Source organism: Tenrec ecaudatus, chromosome 4, assembly GCF_050624435.1.
Source record: "Tenrec ecaudatus isolate mTenEca1 chromosome 4, mTenEca1.hap1, whole genome shotgun sequence".
Classification (NCBI taxonomy): Eukaryota; Metazoa; Chordata; class Mammalia; order Afrosoricida; family Tenrecidae; genus Tenrec; species Tenrec ecaudatus.
In genome coordinates, this window is record NC_134533.1 from 185,150,866 (window position 1) to 185,171,402 (window position 20,537).

General features: G+C 43.9%; 1 protein-coding gene across 3 annotated transcripts; it reads right to left on the reverse strand.

Annotated features, from left to right (window-relative positions):
* Positions 1-6,962: 6,962 nt before the first annotated feature.
* Positions 6,963-18,537, reverse strand: OXSM (3-oxoacyl-ACP synthase, mitochondrial). Of its 3 annotated transcripts, none has more exons than XM_075547140.1 (3): positions 18,390-18,537; positions 9,092-10,096; positions 6,963-7,469 (listed from the first exon to the last, which is right to left on the reverse strand). In XM_075547140.1, the coding sequence occupies exons 2-3, from the start codon at positions 10,063-10,065 to the stop codon at positions 7,067-7,069; spliced, it is 1,377 nt and encodes a 458-aa protein (XP_075403255.1). In that variant the 5' UTR covers positions 10,066-10,096; positions 18,390-18,537; the 3' UTR covers positions 6,963-7,066. The 3 variants fall into 3 exon arrangements, with proteins under 3 accessions (XP_075403255.1, XP_075403253.1, XP_075403254.1); XM_075547138.1 differs by lacking the exon at positions 18,390-18,537 and adding an exon at positions 11,629-11,798; XM_075547139.1 differs by lacking the exon at positions 18,390-18,537 and adding an exon at positions 11,464-11,575.
* Positions 18,538-20,537: the final 2,000 nt, after the last annotated feature.

Consider the following 20,537-nt stretch of genomic DNA (forward strand, 5'->3'; position numbering starts at 1 on the left):
CATAAAATCAACAACAGGTAAAGTGAACTGAAAGAAATACTTCTAGGATGTTTCCCCTGAAGGGAGGAAACCAGCTACTGACACGGAGTGGGACATGTTTTGGAACACTTGAGGCCATGTTGTCTTTCTTTGCTGATCCCACCCATCCACGGGATGTGTTCTTTGACTACGGCGTCGGTGAAAAAGTGACCAACGACAGGCTGGCGGGCTCGGCAGGCTGCAGTTAAGCCAGTGGCAAAAGTGTCCTGCATTTGTGGGCGATTGACGCCCTTTGTTATCCACGTGCAGGTGTGGACGCAAGAAGACAGGACAAGGTCTTGAGCCTGTCGTCTACCCATGCTGACCTGCACTTCTGGCGTGGTGGACTTGAGGACGTTCATCTTACAGGGCTAGGCAAAGCTGGAGACGCTAAAACTTTCTACCTGGGGGAAGTGTGGTCACCAACGGAGTATGCCCTTGAACGGGCACTTTTAAAGTCAGGCACATATGGAATTACAGTGGAGAGAGGAGCCACATGCAAGATGAGGATGGCAGGAGATGGCCTCAGATAAGCAGTGTTGGGTTCACACTGCAGGAAGGGAGGGAGAGAGCAGTGTTTGGGCACACTCACAGCTTTCATTCTGGACGCCAGCTGAGGCCAAGAGCCATCAAGGAAGCAGCAGCTGTGTTGAGGAGTCTCCTATCTGCCACTGAATTAGAGTTCAAATGTATGGATTCCCCAACGCATCCCTTTCTATGCTGTGGTACCCAAGAGGGAGTTTTCATAGAGATATCAAGCTTGACAAGGCACCTGAAAGCAGCGGAGACTGGTCTGTAAATTAAGTCCCAGAGTGGGCAACAGGGGATATTTTACATTTGTAGCTGAAAAGGACTTTGTCGAATCCCTACTAAATTCAAAATTATTTCTGACAGTCTGTGTATCCCTGGCTTCATATGAGAGGAGCTTTTCTTGATCTGCCGTGGACAGTCCAGGCCTTCTGATCTCTTACTTGTGTAAAAGTGAGCTGGTAAAGGGATTACTTTCATTGAAGTAATTCACAAGGAGTAGCTTTGAAGGCCAGAAAAGGAAAATTGGGATTTAACCAAGATGCTCACTAAGTGCTGAGTTGTTTTTGCATTTGTTCCTGTTTAAATATCACTTCATTTATCAAAGTATTTCCATATGCATTTGTCTACATTTATCTTGTTTGAGCTGCCTTGATTATATAAGCCTAATACACTAATGTATTTCATGTACTGATAACATTTAATGTTAAATAATGCAATGCTGATATAATTCTTAAATGTTCTACTTCAAAATCAATTTTTTTGTTTTGTTTTTACCAATCGTTCACTTTAATCATGAGTTTATGTAAATATAAATACATTTAGGTTGCAAGCATGATATTGCAATTTAAAGGGATAATTTTAGTTTTCCTACTTGTTTGTGTAATGTTGCCATTACATCCAGTGATAAGCGGGAATAATTAGTTACAAGTAAAAGTAGTAATGGTCCAATAGTGTTCATGCATTGGTCTACTAACTGCAAGGTCAGTAGTTCAAAATCGCCAGCTGCTCCGCATGAGACAGAGGGGGCTTTCTACTCCTGTAAAGAGTTGCAATCTTGGAAGCCATTCAAGGTCAGTTCTACCCAGTCCTATAGGGTTGCTATGAGTTGGCACTGACTCGGTGCCAGTGAGTTCTGAGTTGCGTATAGAAAGAGGTCTCGGAGGAGAGGACTGACAGCATGAATCGCTACTAACAGAAGGCTGAAACTTGAAAGGCAAGAAGCCTATTTGTATATAATGGGCCTACAGGTGAGCAAGTATGCTCACAAAGGTGGGGGTGAATGTGGTGTACTTGTTTTTGAAGAATCGAGAGAGATCAGCATGGCTTGAAGGCAAGCAGTGTATGAAGAGACTGACGAGTGAGGGAGGGTCCACATCAAATGGGAAAAATGGCTGGACGGTGTTTTGGAGGTAAATGACATGATCTGATGTATGCTGCACAAAGATCAACCTGGATACGTGAAGAAATTGAATGAATTATATTTGGGATGCAGTGGAAAATAGAAAATGAAAGACAAAAAGAAGGCATCTCATGCAACAATTCAATGAGAAATTATATTTCTTAGCAGTGGAGATGCAGGGCAGTGACTATTCAGGGTGTAATTTAGAGGCAAAATTGTTACAACCCTGTACACTTATGCTTTAGGAGGAAGGGCTATCTGCTTCAGAAGCTATCATGGTTTGCCAGCTTTTCAAAATCAACACAGGGTTCTCTTCCTGTTCAGAGCAATACATATTCAGTTCACAATATAACAGAGGTAAATTAAAAGGTAAAGGTATGAGTTGATTGGGACAAGGGCAGGTCAAAATCCAGAGTGTCTAAATCAAATTTTTAAAAACAGCAAAAAGAATTACTAATACACTTAATAAAAGGGAATACATTTCAAATACACTGTATCTGAAAGAAGGAATACCCAACGAGACCATCCTGTCCATTTATATAAAATTCCAGAAAAAGACAAATCTTATCTAGCACAATGGAGAATTAGCTAGTGGCTGTCCGGGGCAAGAGTGACTTACTGTAAAGGCATAAGAAGATTTGAGGGATGAGGGAAATGTTACTTGGATCTAGGCGGTGACTGCATGTGCAAAACTGGCCTGGGAGCAACGTGGCATCACCAGGGGAAGGAAGAAATCAAGCTCAACATCAGCCACGGCCAATTGCTAAGAAGGGCAGGTCAGATATGCTCCCACCCTCCATCTCCTTTACCAAGTCTGACACCAGCAATCCCAAGACAGGATCCAGTTCTCTGCTGGGTGTGCGAATTCATTACAATGACCACACAGAACTCACAGACCACACTCACAATTATAGGGCTTGTTAGGGAAGTTAACAGTTTACAATTCGGAATCAGGATGCTCAGGATACAGTTTTTCCAGCTGGATCAAGCCTGCAGTTATACCTCCCTCTGGTCCTTGGCCTCTAGGCCCCTTTCCCTCTGCCCTGCTCAGTCGTGTTACAAAACTCATTTAGCACTGCCTATTATTGCCCAAAGAGCACTCCATTCTGCCATAGCTTCATCCTAAAGACACTCAGCTGTGTCTGAAAACCTAGCTCCTTTAATTAAGTACGTGGACTTTAATTTGCCAGAGTTTCCTGCCTGGAAGCTCTCAGCTTCTCCGTCTCCTATTCCCAGTGCTGTCGCTTCTATGGCTACTGTTACTGCACATCACTGGTTCACAGCCCTCAGACTCCTGGATGGGGGAGGTTCAATGGGCAGGGGGGGTTCAGGGTCTGGAGGACCACTACACACCTGGTTTTCTTCACAGTAATGAAATCCCCCCCATTCCTGCTTCTGAGATGACTCCTTTCAAACCCAGTAGGATGGCAAACTGACCAATCCCCACATTAGATTTCCACATACCTTGTTTGCATGAGTCCATCCAACCATTTGGTGGGAGTTACAAAGGCTAAGGTTAGTAGAGCCAAACCAAATAATTCAGTGCAGCACAACGTGGCATGTGCATACACTGTCCATTGAAGTAAAACGAGTGCGTTTTATTGTAGTCAAATTAGACCTCAGCTGTATATCCTGTGTATATTTTTAGCACCAACAGCAAAAATACTTTAAGTGAAATGGACAGACTCAGCTACAAAAATGTCACTTGAAAAAAAACAAAACAAAAACAAAAATGTCACTTGAGTCCTGGGATCCCACCCTGCCTGAAGCTGTCCGACCTTTGAGTTTACTAATTTTTAAAATCATTTTATTAGGGGCCCATACAACTCTTATCATAATCCATACATACTTCAATTGTGTCCAGCACATTTGTACATATGTTGCCATCATCATTCTCAAAACACCCACTTTCTACTTGGTATCAGCTCCTCATTTTCCCCCTCCCTTCTCACCCCTGAACCCTTGATAATTTATAAATTATTATTATTTTGTCAGTTTACTAATTTTGTTAGCTAAAAATTCTCTTTTGAAGAGGAAGGGGGAAAAAGTGCAGATTTTTTCCAACTTTGGTAGAACCTTTAATCAGAACACTCTGCTTCTTTCAGGCCACCATCTTCTCTTACCTGAACTTGACTCTTCAGATTGGATTCCCTACTGGCTTCTTACAATCACTCCACTCTGCAGCCAGTGATGCTTCTAAAATGAAATGTACTTATGTCATTCTATAACACCCATTCTTTTTCCTGTCAGTCAGGGTTCATAAAAAAAAAAACAGAACCATTAAGACACAGTTAATAGTAGTGAGATAATTTGTTATAGGGATTTGACTACACAATAGTAAAAACTGGTTAAATGGTCACTGTAAGAGCGTTATGTTCACCGGTTACCTTTTTCTTCCTTTTAATTTTTTCTTTTGGTTTGGTGAAAGAATGGAGACTAAATTGGTTTTCCAGTCGACAATGTATAGTTTGTTTGATAACATTGGTTACAACTCCCTCGCTGTGACAGCATTCTTTTCTCCTTTGTCCTTCTCTCCTGCCCCTTTCTGCTTTCTGAGCTTTGACAACCGCTGTGCTTTTGGTCTCGTGTGCGGGATTAGTCTGAGGGGCACATTCCTCAAGGGTTCCACTTCACTTTATAAACCTGTAACTTGGCTGAAAGATCACACCTGCTCTATTCTGACGCTGAAGTTTGAAGTCCACAGGGCAGACAGTCAGGGAGCAATGGATATACAGCTCCAACAGTAAGCTCTAATACCAGAGTAAAGAGCTGAAAGAGGATCCAGAAGCCGGTGTAGCCGTGACAGACCCAGTGCTGCCTCACAGAACTGAGATGAGCCAGCAGATGCAATGATTTATACACGTATGAACTACAAACAGTTGTCTCACTTCTACTCTCCAAATCCTCTACGGAAAAAAACCAAACTCTCTTATGGCCCTCCCTAAACAGAAACACGATGCAAAGAATCCTGGAAAAAAAGTTCCGCCTAAACAAATCAGCACGTTAGTCATCTCACCACCTCAGCCTTAAGTGACTTCCAATTGGTCTTGATTTCTTAACATTTAAGATTCTTTGCCACCTCCACCAGATTCTCTGAGTTTGCCTCCTCCTCGCTTCACCTCAAGCTATATACATTTATGCTTAGTACCAGGGCCTTCTCTAACCTCCAGACCTTTCCACATTCTATTTCCCTAGAATGAAACTTCCTTTCTTCCCTTCCTTCCCCATTAACCTACTGAGACTGATTTACTCTCAGGGCCTCAACTTCCATTAGGCCTCAAGTCTTGGTGACTGGAATAAAACCAAGCCAACAGTTGGCACACAGCACATCTCGGTTAAGCAAGTGACTGTGTGCCAGTGAGAATGAAAGCTGCTTACAGTTATTGACGGGAGCTCCACGCTGCCCGGTAAGGCCAACGTGGGAAGGGACTGACTTACCTTCGAGGGGTTCTTGCAGTGTGTGAAAGGAGCTGTGGTGGTGCCTTCGGTAAATGCTCAGCTATGGATAGCTTCGAAGCTGGCAGCCACTCTGCAGGAGGAAAGATCTGCTGGTCAGCTCCGAGGGAAGCCCTAGGAGGTCGTTCTACTCTGCCCGATAGGATCAGAGTCACATCTGCTCACAGCACAGGTATGTGATCACACGGCTTGAGTCTTACAGGCATAAGGTGTTGTAACCAAACCAATGGGTGAGCAACATATTCGTGCATATTCAAATGTGGGGTACCCTTTTCACGTCCTCAGATGCATTCCATTTATCCTTAGTCACTTTGTCTGACATATAGTAAACCTCAACCTTCCTGCCTGTTTCGGTGCCCTGGAAGCACATCAGAGACAAGGTGGGACCACAGTTGAAAACCAGGGGCGACAGAGAAGGGGAAAAAAAATACTAAAGGGAATATGACTGAGCTGGTTACTGCTGTCAAAACCCTCTGTAGAATATTGTTGATTCCGACTCATGGCGACCTGATGGGATCAAAGTAGAACTGCCCGATAGGGTTCCCAAGACTAGGCAGAACCTTAGGGAGCCCTCTGAGAGGAGGCGGAGCCATTCCTTCAACTCCCATCCCTCACTGGATGAGGAACACCTCTGGGTCCCTTGTCTCCTTTCCCCTCTCAACCCTCACAGCCTGCTGAGGACGAATGACATTTCTAGACCTTCGGGAAAGTGAACCACTAGGACTCGTGACGGGTTGCTGGAAGCACACACACACAATCTACCATAGCTGCAATATGGGTGGACCAAGCAGACATGGCATGAGTCAGCATTTGTGTGCCACTTTCAAAGACTTTTTTTTCTCCTTGAATTACTAGGCACCCACCATAAATGCAAAGCAGATTAAAAAATGCCAAACCATTTTCACGTCCTAACTTCAAAAGGCCAGTGTCTTGTAAGTCTGGGGAAATTTCCTTAATTTCTTAGAGTTATGCAAATAATGTGCAAAGGGCTGGATCAGAGTCTAAGCAGATCCGTGTACTAAGTGAAGTTATACTAAAAAAAAGTTGTCCAACGATGCAAATGATTATGCTGTATTCTAGCTCTACAGAATGTATGGGAATGATGTACTTGGACTCATGCAATGCAACAGCCCTGCTTCCAAACAATCAAAACCTCACTGCCCCCAAGTCGATGCCGACTCACAGCGACCCTACTACGCAGGTTAGAACTGCCCCTGTGGGTGCCTGAGACTGTGAGTCTTTCCGGAGTAGAAAACCTTGTCTTCCTCCACTGCCGACCTTGTGGTTAGTGCAGCCCAATTCGGAACCACTACCCCATCAGGGCTTCTCCACAGATCAGTGGTTCACACGTGGAGTAGTTTTGCCCTCCATGCGCCAAGCCTGGAGATGACTTTTGTCATCGCTGGCAGTATGCTTCTGGAGTTTAGTGAGTATAAGCAAAGACTCTGTAATGCACATGAAGACAGCCTCCCCCAGTCCCACCCACAGTGATCTGGCCCATAATGACCATTGTGACATGCTTCAGATTCAGAACCTTGACACAGATAGTACATCCAGACATTGGTATCTATGTATTTATATAAACACATTATTTCTTTTCCTAAAATATTCCACTCACTGATAATATTTTAAAAATAGATGAGTTATAACCAAAGAATTAGCCTACATGCCAGCAATACAAAGTGTTGCATTAGTTCCACCAAAGCCAAAGGAATTGGAAAGCCCAATGCATCTTTTCTCGATTTTCCATTCCTGTGTCTTTAGTGGAACATAATTGAGATCAAATTCTGGTTCTGTACAATCCAGGTTTAAAGTAGGTGGTAGTTTTCGGTCATAACAAGCCAGGGCAGTAAAAGCTGCCTCAACTGCCCCCGCAGCTCCCAGCAGATGTCCCGTGGCCCCTTTAGTGGAAGAAACAGCAAGGGCATATGCATGGTCTTTGAAAAGACGTTTGATCGCTTTGTTTTCCGCAGCATCTCCCAGAGGTGTTGAAGTAGCATGGGCATTGACATAGGTTATCTCCTCAGGTTGTACATTTGCATCTTTAACAGCAGCAACCATGCATCTAATAAAATAAAAAGAGACATTGAATTGATCAGAACAAAGATTACTTTTAACAGGGAAATATTATTGTTCTAGCTTATCACATAGGTATAAGCTGTACAATGGAGGACAATAATCCTTTACTCTTAGAACCCTGAACAGAACTGAGAACAGAATTGTGGACTACCAGGTGGCTTAGGTGGCCAACTGTATGGGAATACAAAACAAGTCACCCCATTATTTGGAACTAATTCATCACCATTAAATAAACATACAGATTCTATCATGCCTAAAATCAAATATATCTCCACTTATTTGAACTGGCATTTTTTCCTAAAGTAAAATGCTATGTTGACTCAAGCCTAGAACTTTTTTCTGGATTTTTTTTTCTCTTGAAAGAGAGAGGGGAGTGATAGAAATGTGGGAAATAATTTATAGCTTTTCATTTTTCTTTCACATTTAAATGTCAACTTAGTGTATTTTCCAGTGACCTGAAAGTTTTACATTTTCATTTCAAGGCTTCAAATTATCTTTCAAACTTTTCTTTATGGATGGCTATAGGAATTCTAAATGGAAGAAGCACAAAACGATACCAACAACAAAAACCCACAAAGAACTGAAAATCAAAAACTTTCAAAAGAAATTTACAAAGCCTTACAGATATTTAACACCTGCTTTTAAAAATAAAACTGCTTTCCAGGCTATAGATATTTTCTAAAAGACAATTCAGTATATACTTGGAAATATGCTAACTACGACTGTTTCTCAAGTAGCTGGTTACTATGCATATTTCTAGCACCAGCAACCATCCACTAAAATGCAGAAGTGTAGTTCAGGGGTTGGTAAGCCATTGCCAGGTCAGCGGTCTGTTTCTGTATGCATTTCACATACTTACTGTGCTACAAAGGCAGAGTAGTTGCCGCAGAGACCTGGTGGCCCACAGAGTGAAGAATATTTACTATTTACTTATTTATTTGCCAAAGAAAAAGGTGCCAACTCCTACCTAATGTAGCCGGTTAAAGCCTGGCTTGTGTGGTCTAACGATTAGGGAACAATCATATTGGGCTGTTTTGCTCTGAACAGAAGTCACAACCGATCTCTTTTCGGTGTGGCAGCTTGCTTCCTAATGTGTAGTCAGCAAGCACATCTGGTTGGAAATGCGGAATCAGAGGCACTACCCTGGACCTAGAGAGTCAGAATCTGCGTTTTCACAAGATCTTTGGTTGATTTGTACGCACATTAAAGAGTGAGACGCTTCAATAGAGTTATGAACAAAACCCTATGTTGAAATGTGACAGAACAGGCAGGTTAGAAAGCTAGGGCTGACTGCACTGCCCAAGTGTGGCGCAGGTCTGGAGAAGGGGAGTGGGAGGGAGCAGGCCGTCGGCTGTTAAGTACAACTTGGTGCAGGAACAGTTGGCAAAGGCACATTGGCCCTGGCTAACGCAAGTTTCCTAAGGCTGTTCAGAGGCTTGCCGACAGTCCAAACATGATGGAAGGAGGTCAAAACTACGTTTACCTTAAAATGAGAAAATCATGGAGCTACCACACACAAGGACAAGCGGATAAAACCAGTTTTCCTAACTTGGAACTCCAAAGAGTCTAAATTGAAGTATGATTTTGAAAGAGACAAACAATCTTTACCTTAAGGCACCTTCTCCTTCAGGATCCGGGGCAGTTATGTGACCAGCATCACCTGAGAGTCCATAGCCCAAAATTTCGGCATAAATCCGAGCTCCTCTCTGAACAGCATGTTCATGTTCTTCCAGCACAAGCACAGCTGCACCTTCTCCCATCACAAAACCATCTCTCTTTGGATGAAATGGCCGACATGCTGACTTAGGATCAGAGTTTGTGCTCAGAGCCCGGGCTCTGGAAAACCCCGCAAGGGATAATGGGCTAATACAAGAATCTGTACCCCCAGCCACCATCACATCAGCATCACCATGGGCTATAAACCTAAAGGAATCTCCTACAGCATGAGCTCCGGTGGTACAGGCTGTGGATACTGCATGATTGGGACCTTTGAGTCCATATCGAATGCTGATCTGGCCGGCAGCCATATTGACCAGAATCCTAGGGACAAAGAATGGACTGACTTTGTTGTAACCTTTTGTCTGAAACATCAAAGCAGTTTCTGAAATAACTTCAAGAGGAACCATTCCCATGCCAATCGCAACACCAGTAGCTGCTTGATCAGTTTCTGATTGAGGACACCAGCCTGCATCTTTCAGGGCTAACTCGGAAGCACCGATGGCCATGATGGTTGGTGCAGACATGGATTTCATATCTGATTTGGACACAAACTTTTGTTCATTGAACTGGTCTTCATCGGAACCTCTTGGCACATAAGCTGCAACACGGCAAGGAATATTCTTATATGCTTCACCAACCAGTGAGACAATTCCACTCCGTCCTTGGATCAGGCGATCCCATACCAACTGAGTTCCAATACCAAGGGGAGTCACTAAGCCAATGCCTGTAATGACAACCCGCCTTCGCAGATTGGATGTCGATACAGTTCCAAAGTAACTTTGACTTCTTAACCACTGGCTTAATCTTGAATACAGAAGATGATGGCTTGTAACTTTTTTGAAATCTTGCAAGTAGTGTAACATGACTGAAATTCAGATGATCAGAAGCACATTCCTGTAACAGATCACAACAAATCCAGAAGCTATTTAACATTGTTCAAAATAACCTAAAGGCCTAAACCACATGTCTAAGTTCTTTAGGTGCTGCTTTTGAGCTATTAAATTCAGCTCAGGAAAAATGGTGCTATGTAATTTTAACTTATATATTATGAAATTACCTGCTTTCTAAATACTCTAACATAGGCGTCCTCAAACTACGGCCCGTGGGCCACATGCAGCCGGCCAAGGACAGTTATCCAGCCCACCACGTGTTTTTGCCCCGTTTGGCTTTTTTTACTTCAAAATAAGATATGTGCAGTGTGCATAGGAGTTTGCTCAGTTTTATTTTAAACTATATACGGGTCTGAGGGACAGTGAACTGACCCCGTTTAAAAAATTTGAAGACCCCTGCTCCAACATATTAGAAGACAAGGAGGTGAACTGATGATCCATTCAATTCACCAAAAGATTTATACAATTAAAATAAATAAATAGAGACCCTTAGAGGAGACAATCCAGTCATGGTACAGAATAGCAACAACAAAACATACAACTTTCCTCTAGTTTTTTTAATGCTTCCTCCCCACCTCACCCCCACTATCAGAACTCCAATTCTACCTTACAATCCAACTAGACCAGAGGATATACACTGGTACAGAAGAGAACTGGAAACACAGGGAATCCAGGACAGAAAAACCCCTCAGGACCAATAATGAGAGTAGTGATACCAGGAGGGTATTGGGAGGGTGGGTAGAAAGGGGGAACCAATCACAAGGATCTACATTATTACCTCCTCCCTGGGGGATAGACAACAGAAAAGTGGGTGAAGGGAGACATTGGGCAGTGTAAGACATGACAAAATAATAATAATTTATAAATAATCAAGGGTTCGTGAGGGAGAGGGGTGGGGAGGGAGGGGGAAAATGAGGAGCTGATATCACGGACTCAAATAGAAATATTTTAAGAATGATGATGGCAACAAATGTACAAATGTGCTTGACACAATGATGTACATAGGAGTGTGATGAGTTGTATGAGCCCCTAATAAAACGATTTTAAAAAGAAAGAAAAAAAAAGACCCTTAAACTAATGTTGACTTCAGGGAAGGATCCTTTCTCAGTAATCACACACTGTAAATAGCATCTCTGGGTCTTATTTATGGGCCTATTTTGGGGGGTAGGGGAAAATGGCCTTTAGTGATAGCCAGCCCTTCCAAAAGGGCCTCCAGAAGATGGCGCATTGGGGCTGGGGGGAGGGGGGGCGCGGGGGTAAGCATGGGGACAGGGTGGGGTTCTCCACATCAGTACAAACTTCTGTAATCTAACCATAAGGTCAGCAATTCAAAACGGAGAAAGATGAGGCTTTCTGTTCCCATACACTCACAGAGGGGAGTTCTAATCTCTCCCGTCCTATAGGGTCTCTAGGGTCAGATTCCACTCGATGGCAGTGAGGTTTTTTGGAGTTCGGAGGACCTCTGCGGTGAGACAAAGGTTGGAGAGGGGGTGTGGTCATTTTCTGTACCGCCCCTCAAGCGTCCGAACCACTCACCTACTACACACACCCCCGCGCGCGCGCAGAAATGGATACAAAATGAAAAGAAACCGGGCCGTGGTTTAATGCCGACCCGACTTGACAGTGGAAGGGTCAGGACGGAGGTAAGCGACCAAACACCGCACGAGGCCCCGCACCAGGTCTCAGACTCGGCCCCTGCTGATGACGCTCTCCTGCGCACGCGCAGACGCACGCACGGGATGCGCGTTCGTACGCGCAGGCGCACGCACGGAATTGCGCGGTCGCACGCAGACGCACGCACGGAGGTGCGCGTTCATATGCGCAGGCGCACGCACGGAGTTGCGCGTTCGCGCGCAGACGCCTCCGCGCCCTCCGCGCCGCGTGTCTTCGCTGGCGTCACCTTGACTAAGGTCAAACTCAGGGAGGTGGCCGCAGTCAGTTTCGCCTTCACAGAATCACGCCGCTCAGAACTTCATTGATTCCCAAATTACCGAAACGATGACAATGAAACCATTGCGCCCATCGAAAAAGGTTGTGTGTGTAATTCTAATGGCCCGAATCTCCCATATTGTCGAAGCGGAGGCACCCTAATGCTCTGTGGGAATTATTGTAAAGAATTAAGGAAATGAGTGCAGTAGCCTCGGGGAAAGGTGAGGCGTTGTGCCCCCGTTTCAAAAACCTACCCTGCCCTGTAGGGTCACTGGGAGTCGCAGTCCACTCGGTGGCAGTGAGTGCCACCTCAAGAATGCACCTCCTAGAGTGGTATCAATGAATACCCCAAATGCTCAACGTTCTGACATTGTGTATTTATTTTGTGGTACATCCAAATACTATACAGCCAATAAAAATATTATAATATCTATATGAGACGATGTTAAGATTATGTTTGGAGATACAAGTTACAACACAGCATTATTTTGTGTGTGTTTTTCAAGATCAGGAAAAATGTAAGGAATTGTTATGAGACTATTTACCTCCCTTAGTTCTGCTTAGTTTCTGTTTCTTTAAAAATATAATGCTTTTGTAGCTATAGCAAAGTTGTTGGTAATTTTAAAAATTTCTTTGCCAGATCTGGCCAGAGCGCCAGCTATCACACCGGATGCCGAACAAGAATAGGGAAGAATGGATAAAGTCTGTAAATAATCGAAAAGTTTTTATTTGCTCAGAGCTGATTGTGGATCTCTAAAGAGAATAAAAACAAAAAAAGAACAGCAAATCAGCAAACGACATTTAATGACTATCAGTTGCCCACCAAGGTCCCAATGTTTGTTTTGTTTTTTGGTGGGGAAGGGAGGGTTTCAATGTATTTTTTTCTTCTTTAGGTAAAGAATTTACCGCATAGTCTACATCGGAACCGCCTGGACATTCGAATACCTCTTTGGGGTAATGCCTTTGAAGCACAATTGTTTCAGAATAGAGTCTTTTACCTTCTTTCTCAGTTCTACAGAAAAATTTGGGCCAAGCTTAACTTTTCTAGGTTAGTTTTTGTGTAAATGGACTGCCCATCACAGTTCAGGGCATCTACCTTCACCTTGAGTAATGCTTGATTCAGGTTTGACTAGGTCATTTGCTGTTTCTGTTGTCAGATGCCCTTGCATAGGTTCTAACTCACAGGGAGCCTGTGTTCCCGAGAAGGGGCACCTGCTGCTACACGAGCCTCAAATCATTGCTGTGTGAGCTTATGGCTGCAGCCATGTGTCACTCCACCATTTTGAGGGGCTCCAACTCCTCTCTTTCAATGACCCTCTACCTCACCAAACCCGGTGTCCTTCAGAGACATGGTTCAAAGCATGTGAGGGGAACTGCCACTGTCGCTCTTCTAAGGAATATTCTTGCTTTATTTGGTCAAAGATGTGTTCATTCCTTCAGCAGTTCGTACTATATGCAATATTCTTTACCAGTGCCAAAATTCTTCATTAGTCGTCGTCCAGTTTTTGCATTCGTCTGAGGCAACTGAAGTTGCTATAGCTTGGAGAAGGTGCACCTTAATCCTCAAAGCCACATCTGCTTTTTAACACGTTAAAGAGATTTTTTTGCTGCAGCCGCAGATTTACCCAAAGCAGTAGATCATTTGATTTCTTGACTACTGCTTCCATGGGCACTGATTGTGAAGCAAAGTTAAGTGGAATTCTTAACAATTTCTACCTTTTCTGCATGTATCATGATGTCTAATGGTGCAGTTGTGAAACATTTTTGTTACTCTTATGCTGAGGTATAACCCACACTGGAGACTGTATCTTTATTACCTTCATTAGTAAGTGCTTTAAGTCACCTTTCAGAAAGTAAAGTTGTGGTATCTTTATACTGCTGGTGGTTAATGAGACATCCTGTAATCCTGAATTGGGGAGCTGGGTTTGCTGACCCACAGAGATTGAGCCTATGGGTTGAGGCTTATGATCCAGTGACCTGTCCTTTGAGCATGTATTGACAGCCCTAAGAGCTTTTAACATTTCAAGAGCAGGGCAGAGGCCAGGGCAAAGATAGGCTGTCTTGGCCAAATAATTGCATCCTGAGCTTTTGTAAGTTATTAGCTTCCTTAATAGACCCCATACTTGTCAGTATTGTCTGTGAGAGGTATGTGACCATTGCAAGGAACAGTAGAGAGTACTGTGGAAAATTGGTGTCAGAATGAAGAAGGATGGGGAGTCTGAATTCAACCTCATAGGAATCAGCCTTGGCCAGCTGATGCTGATGGGGACCCCTGCCCACTCCCTCCCCTCACATGTCACTGGAAGTCAGCTGCCCCATGTCACATCTCATTTTGTTTTATGCTTGGAGTCAGGTAGGATTCATTGCAATTGCTCTACTCATTGGAAGCAATGCAGGGGCACTGGAGTATAATGTAAAAACTTAGAAGCTTTTGATTCTCAGATGGTTTCTTTGATTATTATGACTTATAAAGGCTGAAAGGAATGCAAGAAATATGGTGCAGCCCAGGGGTCAAAGGTTGTTTCTGGGGCAGTAGCCAGGCTGGTTAAGCAGTGCTCGAGAGGGGGCCAGGATCTACTGGATCCACCCTGCCAGAGACTCAAGGTATGCACACAATGAAGACATGGTTGAGCGGTGGAAAAGAGAAGAATAAACTAATTTTCTTTAAGTTAAGTAATATGCGTTGGTCTTGCTATACATATGGATGTTTTCTCTACCTGGTATTGTAAAATAGGCCTACATGTGTGATTGACATCAATCTGAGTATCATGATTACAGAGGGCTTATAAGCTCACTATAATACTTGATTGGATACACCAAAGGGAGTTAGGAATTCCCTGGAAGGAACATGTTTTTGTTTTAAGTCTGTATCGTTGGGGCCTGCCTGCAGGCACAACTGAGAAGAGCTGTGCTTTCTGAATAATTGTCTCCTGAGCTTTTATAACTTGTTCACTTCCTTAACAGAGTGCATAATTTTGAGTTTTGTCTCTGTGTTAGTCCAGGTAGACTAGAGAAACAAATTCATGGACACCCATGTGTGTATAAGAAAGAGCTTTATATACAAGAGAAGTTGAATATTGAGAAACATCCCAGCCCAGTCCAGATCAAGTCCATAAGTCCAATATTAGCCCATATGTCCAATACCACTATATTAAAGTCCTCTTCAGATTCACAAAACACATGTAATGACACCGAATGCAGAAAGATCACAGACCAGTGGATGGGAAGTCTCGTGGATCCAGTGGCATAAGCATCTCAGCACAGGCAGAGTTCTCCGCATGGCTTCTCCTGCTCCAGAGATCTGGCTCCACCAGCCTCTCTCCATGTGTCTTCTCCACAGGACCGTCTTGCAGGGAATGAGCATGTGTCCCGCCTCCAGCAAACTATTTATCTCCTTAGGGCCTGCAAATGAAGTCACCAAACTACTACCTGATTGACAGGCTAGACTTCACCCCCACACTCTGAATCCTCAAATTAACACCAGGTTATGTAACTACCACAGTCTGTGAGATCTGGTGGCCAATGTAATGAACTTGTGAGCCAACCCCCCTCGGACCCTCCCAAAAGTGTGTGCTGTGGAACAGTTGATGCCAGGATATGTTAATGAAGAAGACGGGGAAACATGCCTGCCCTTAGGCTCACAGAAGTCTATCTTGGGTGATGCTGACATGGGGTTTGATTCTTTCCCTCTTGTGAAGCTAAAGAAAACTAGACGTGGCACCTACGTCTTTTTTTCTTGCTGGTATTCTCCACTTTTAGCAAAAATCCATCTGCCATCAGCAATGATTTCTTATCCTATTCCATCTCCTCCTCTGAATCTGGCATGAATCTGTGGTACTTCCCTGGCTGTTTACTGACGTCATCACCATGGACTTGTCTTCAATGGGACTTTACTTACATGGGATACTAGTGGTATTGTTGAGTAATTCCTGAATTCCCTTGGGTCACCTTTCTTTGGAATGGGCACAAATATGAATCTCTTCCCTACAGTTGTCTTCCAAACTTCTTGGCATAGACAAATGAGTGCTTCCATCATTGCCTCCATTGTTAAAACGTCTCACTTCCTACGTCAGTTTCTGGAGCTTGTTTTTGCCAATCCCTCCAGTGCAACTTGGACTGCTTCTTCAGGGCCGTTGGTTTTTGATGATATGCTGAAACGCTATTGAAGTTGGTACGACAATAAAGGTCTACACAAGTACAAAGGGGGCAATCATATTATTGCTATCGTTGGAAGTCAGGAAAGGCTCTGGCTTAAAAGAAATGATCCTGGAGTTGCACCTTGAAAACATGTAGAAGCTTCTCTGAAGAACAAGGTGGGGAAGGACACCCACAGGAAGGAGGTGGGGGCAGCTGAACAAAGGCCTGGCTGCATGACGCACTCTGCTAACTTACACAATCGGTGTCCCATTTGCAGTGTGAGAAAACCCATTAAAAGGCATGAGAGGACAGCAGGGCTGGATCACAAAAAGCCGTGGTGCCCCCCCAAGGACACGGGAGCTGATCCTGCAGGCCACAGACAGATGCTGGCACCTGGGTCTGATCCAAAGTGCACCGTTCTCTACTGAATCTAAATTCCTGCAGGAAGGACACAGGGAGCTCTCTCCCAAGCTCTCAGCTCCGTCTGTACCAGGAAAATAACATGGCCAGATGTATGCTTTAGAAAGATCACCACTGCAGCTGTGTGTGTGTGTGGGGGGGGGGGGTGCTGCAGGTTGGGGAGATGTGGGAATGCCCTCATGGAGGAGAGTTGGGACAAAATTGTACGAGTAGGACAGCAGTAGACACAGAGGCCCGGGCAAGAAGGAGAGATGCAGGAGATGGTGAGACAGGTATCGCTAGAGCCTTGTCCTCGAGTGTGAAGCATCACTGGAACATGGTCCTTGAATACTGTGTAGGCTTCTCACACAGCTAGGAAGACCTCTCTGTCACCTCACTTCCAAATGCCTTGGATATTTTCAACAAGAACAAAAGTCACCTGGCCGGCTACTCCCCAGATTATGGGGCCATCCATAGCTGAAGGATGCATCTGAATAGCCTTTCTAACAAGTTCCCTGGCCATGCTGCTAATGCGTGTCCACCCACTGCCCTAAATGTCTGATTCCATGAAAGCCAGGACCCTACCGGTCTTCTTCTCTGTTGTATTCTCAGTGACTGGCACAGTGCTTGGCACTTAGTAATCGCTTCTTATATAGCCGGTGTATAAATAGCTTTCCATCAGCTAAAATATATGCAATGCTTTGGGTTCGTGACCAAATGAGTTTTGATTCTGTCTTCACATTAATTTTTTGGTTTTATAAATGAAAGGCTGTTGTCATTATTTAGTGGTTGTCCTCCTTGCTAAACTAAAGAAGGAGCCCTGGACACACAGTAAGTAATGTGTTGGGTTGCTAACTGCAATTCAGTAGTTTGAACCCACCTTATGCTCCTGGGGAGAAAAATGAGGCTTCGGGCTCCCAGTAAGCTTTCACACCTCGAACGCACAGGGGCATCTTTATTTGGTCCTTTTAAGTCAGGAACGACTGGGTGGCAGGGAGTTGTTGCTGAGCTAATTCAAAGCTCCTGTGCAGCTCTCAGGATGCTTGACACCCAGCAGCTGTGCTCGATGCATAGTTGTTGGTTAATGCAATCACACAATGACTCATCACACCAAAGTCTCAGCCCTGGTCTTGGGAATGGCCGTTGTTGATATGAACATTTTCTTTCTTTCCCTTCCATTTTTTTCTTCTTTGTCATCTCTGTCTTTGAGCTCATCATGATCCTCCACCTCCTCCTCCATGATAAAGCCAATCCTGGAGAAAATGTAGTGGGCTTTCCCCTATTATTATGATCCTATTTAAGAATAGTGCCACCGTGTGTCAGTTTTAAAGATGTTCTTTATAGAGCTACAATCTTAAAGAAGATCCAGTATTTTGGAAGAAGAACCACCCCACCTCAAAGTAATAAAAGAACACGAAGTGCAGTGCTTAGTACTAAAACATCCTTTCCTTCTCTGAAACGGGTACGTATAAAGACATTAAGAGCTGCTTCATCTCATCAACTTTTCAAAGAGAAATCAAAATATCTTTAACTTGACTCAACCAGGACATTGCAGGTGGGGCAGGGTAGGGGGAGGAGCCCAATTCCCTAGTTATGTTGAATTGCTTTAGCAGCTTCATAAATGTTAGTGTCCAAGAGAAACTGTAACGCACTTACAAACTTTAAGAGATGCATTGATCAAGAATTATTTTAAAGAGATTGAATTTCAGGGAACTTCCAATAGAGTACATGGCAGTTGACAGAATTGTCTTTGAAAGGGTTATTATTTTAATAACATTAAAATAACATTATATAAATAACATTATTTTAATCACAGTCTTAATGGTACTCACACTGTGGTGTCCTGTTCCTTCAAAGGCGCCCACTAATCACTGTCTCCTGTCCTCCAGGGCAAAGCTGAGTTGACAGCATGGTACTCTCTCTCCCTCCTTCACTTCAATTCCATAGCACTTCTACTTGGGTGCTTCCTAAGAATTTGTTTGACAAGTGCCCTGGGATTTAAAAACAAAAATCCAATTAAATTGATTAAAGTTAGTGCTAGAGATAACTGTAACCACACTCTCTCCCCACACCGCCTTCAGTCTTGTAGAAATAAGTGTCATGTCCAGGTAGGGACTAAATTTCTGAGGTTTCCTTTTTATCTACTATGGGCCTCATTGTTACCAATGAAATGAGAAATAAAATACTGTATGTAATTTCTGGGTCGATGTGATTAAGATGTAGATGTGTCTTTCCCCCCTCTCTATTACTGGTTAAATGTAGAAAACTCACGCTTTGTGGCAGAAGTTATCAAAATACACCCGGGGTCCTTAGAGTGGCAACAATAGTAACAAACTAACAAAGTACAAATCACATAATATCAAGCACACAGTCTGGTGTATTGACATTGACATAGAAGCCCTGATAGTGGCTATGTATTTGGGTTGCTAACTGCAAGGTCAGCAGTTCAAAACCACCAGTTACTCCTTGGGAGAAAGCTAAGGCTTTCTACCCCTGCAAAGAGTTAGTCTCCGTCTCCAGTCTCATAAACTCAACAGAGGCAGGTCTACCTTGCCCTAAAGGGTTGCTAACAGTCCGCATCAACTCGATGGCAGTTAGTTTGAGAGTTGAATTTTATGTAAAGTGGGAAAAAAATCAGTAATAACAAACAGTAGAACTCAAAGTAGAAACATTCAAGAACATCAAAATCGTGTTCATTTTAACAGCTATAAAAACATTGGCAGCAATGAAAACAACAGCACATGCTCTCAGACAAAACCATGAGATCCAAAGTGTCACTAATTTGGTAATGATAATTCTGACAGTCACCAGATGCAGCCCTCCCCACCCGGATAGTGCCACTGCTGTCGACTGCTTTGTAACCGTAGAGACAGAATTAAATAGTTGCCACAAAGACCACGTCTTCCACAAAGTCTAGAACAGTTACTATCTGGTTCTTTACCTACCTAAAGCATTTGCTCACTTCTGCCCTCAGGGATGGGAGGAATCTGGGTTTCTGAGTCACTCTATGGAGGAAACCTCCCACTGATTGCATTCAACTGTCTGGAGTAAGAAGTTATGTTAAGCCACTGAACTTCTTAGTTTCAACAGCTAACCTATTAAAACCATGATTCTTGGAAGCTGGTTCAGAAACTTCATTTATTAAAAAGGTGTCATGGGTCTTTATCTGGCAGACGAGTGGTGATTGTAGTGAATACCATACTCCTCACAGATACTGCACGAACAGTTTAAACCCTAAAAGCATACACCATCGAGAACACTTAAAGAGGCAAAGTAATAAAAAAAAAAAACCCTATCTTAGAAATGTGAGGTCAGGAAAAATATTTTTTTTAATTTGGGGGTTGGAAAGAAATTTCTGCGATTAAGGAAGCCATTTTTAATATTGATAAATATACTCTGAGATAGGGTGAGGCGGATGGTCGATTAAAGAGGTTAAACGTGCATGTAAGGGGGCTGAAAACACCCCACAAAATTAAGTGAACTGCTGTGAGTCTGAATTCTATGCTAACAGTGGGTTTAGGGGGGTATGTGGGATGTTCCCTGTATTTCCTCCTTTCTCCACCCACACCCCCACTGTATTTTGTTGCATTGTGTGTGCGTTGTCTGCCGTGCACGCCGTAAATTAACTCCACAACCTTCTCTGACGGGTGGGAACACGCAGTTTGTAAAACCCTTCCTCCCATCGTGCGCTATCACACGGTGGTTGACGTAAGAGGTTTCCAGCCACACGCCTAATTCCGAAAAAAGAACCAGCCCATGGAAAACACCGGCGTTTGTGGCGAGGAGCTTGTGTCGGAACGTCGGCTGCTCCTTCCTTTGGGGGCCTGGCTAAGAGGGTCCGATTGCTGGAAGCGCGTTTTATTGGGGCGAGGCGGCCCCGGGGCGCCCATAAACGGGGGTTCTTGGAACGGCGGACGTGCACCTGGTCTGCCCGGAGCCCACGGTGCGCCGCGCTCCTCCTGTCCCTTCCGCCCCCCTGC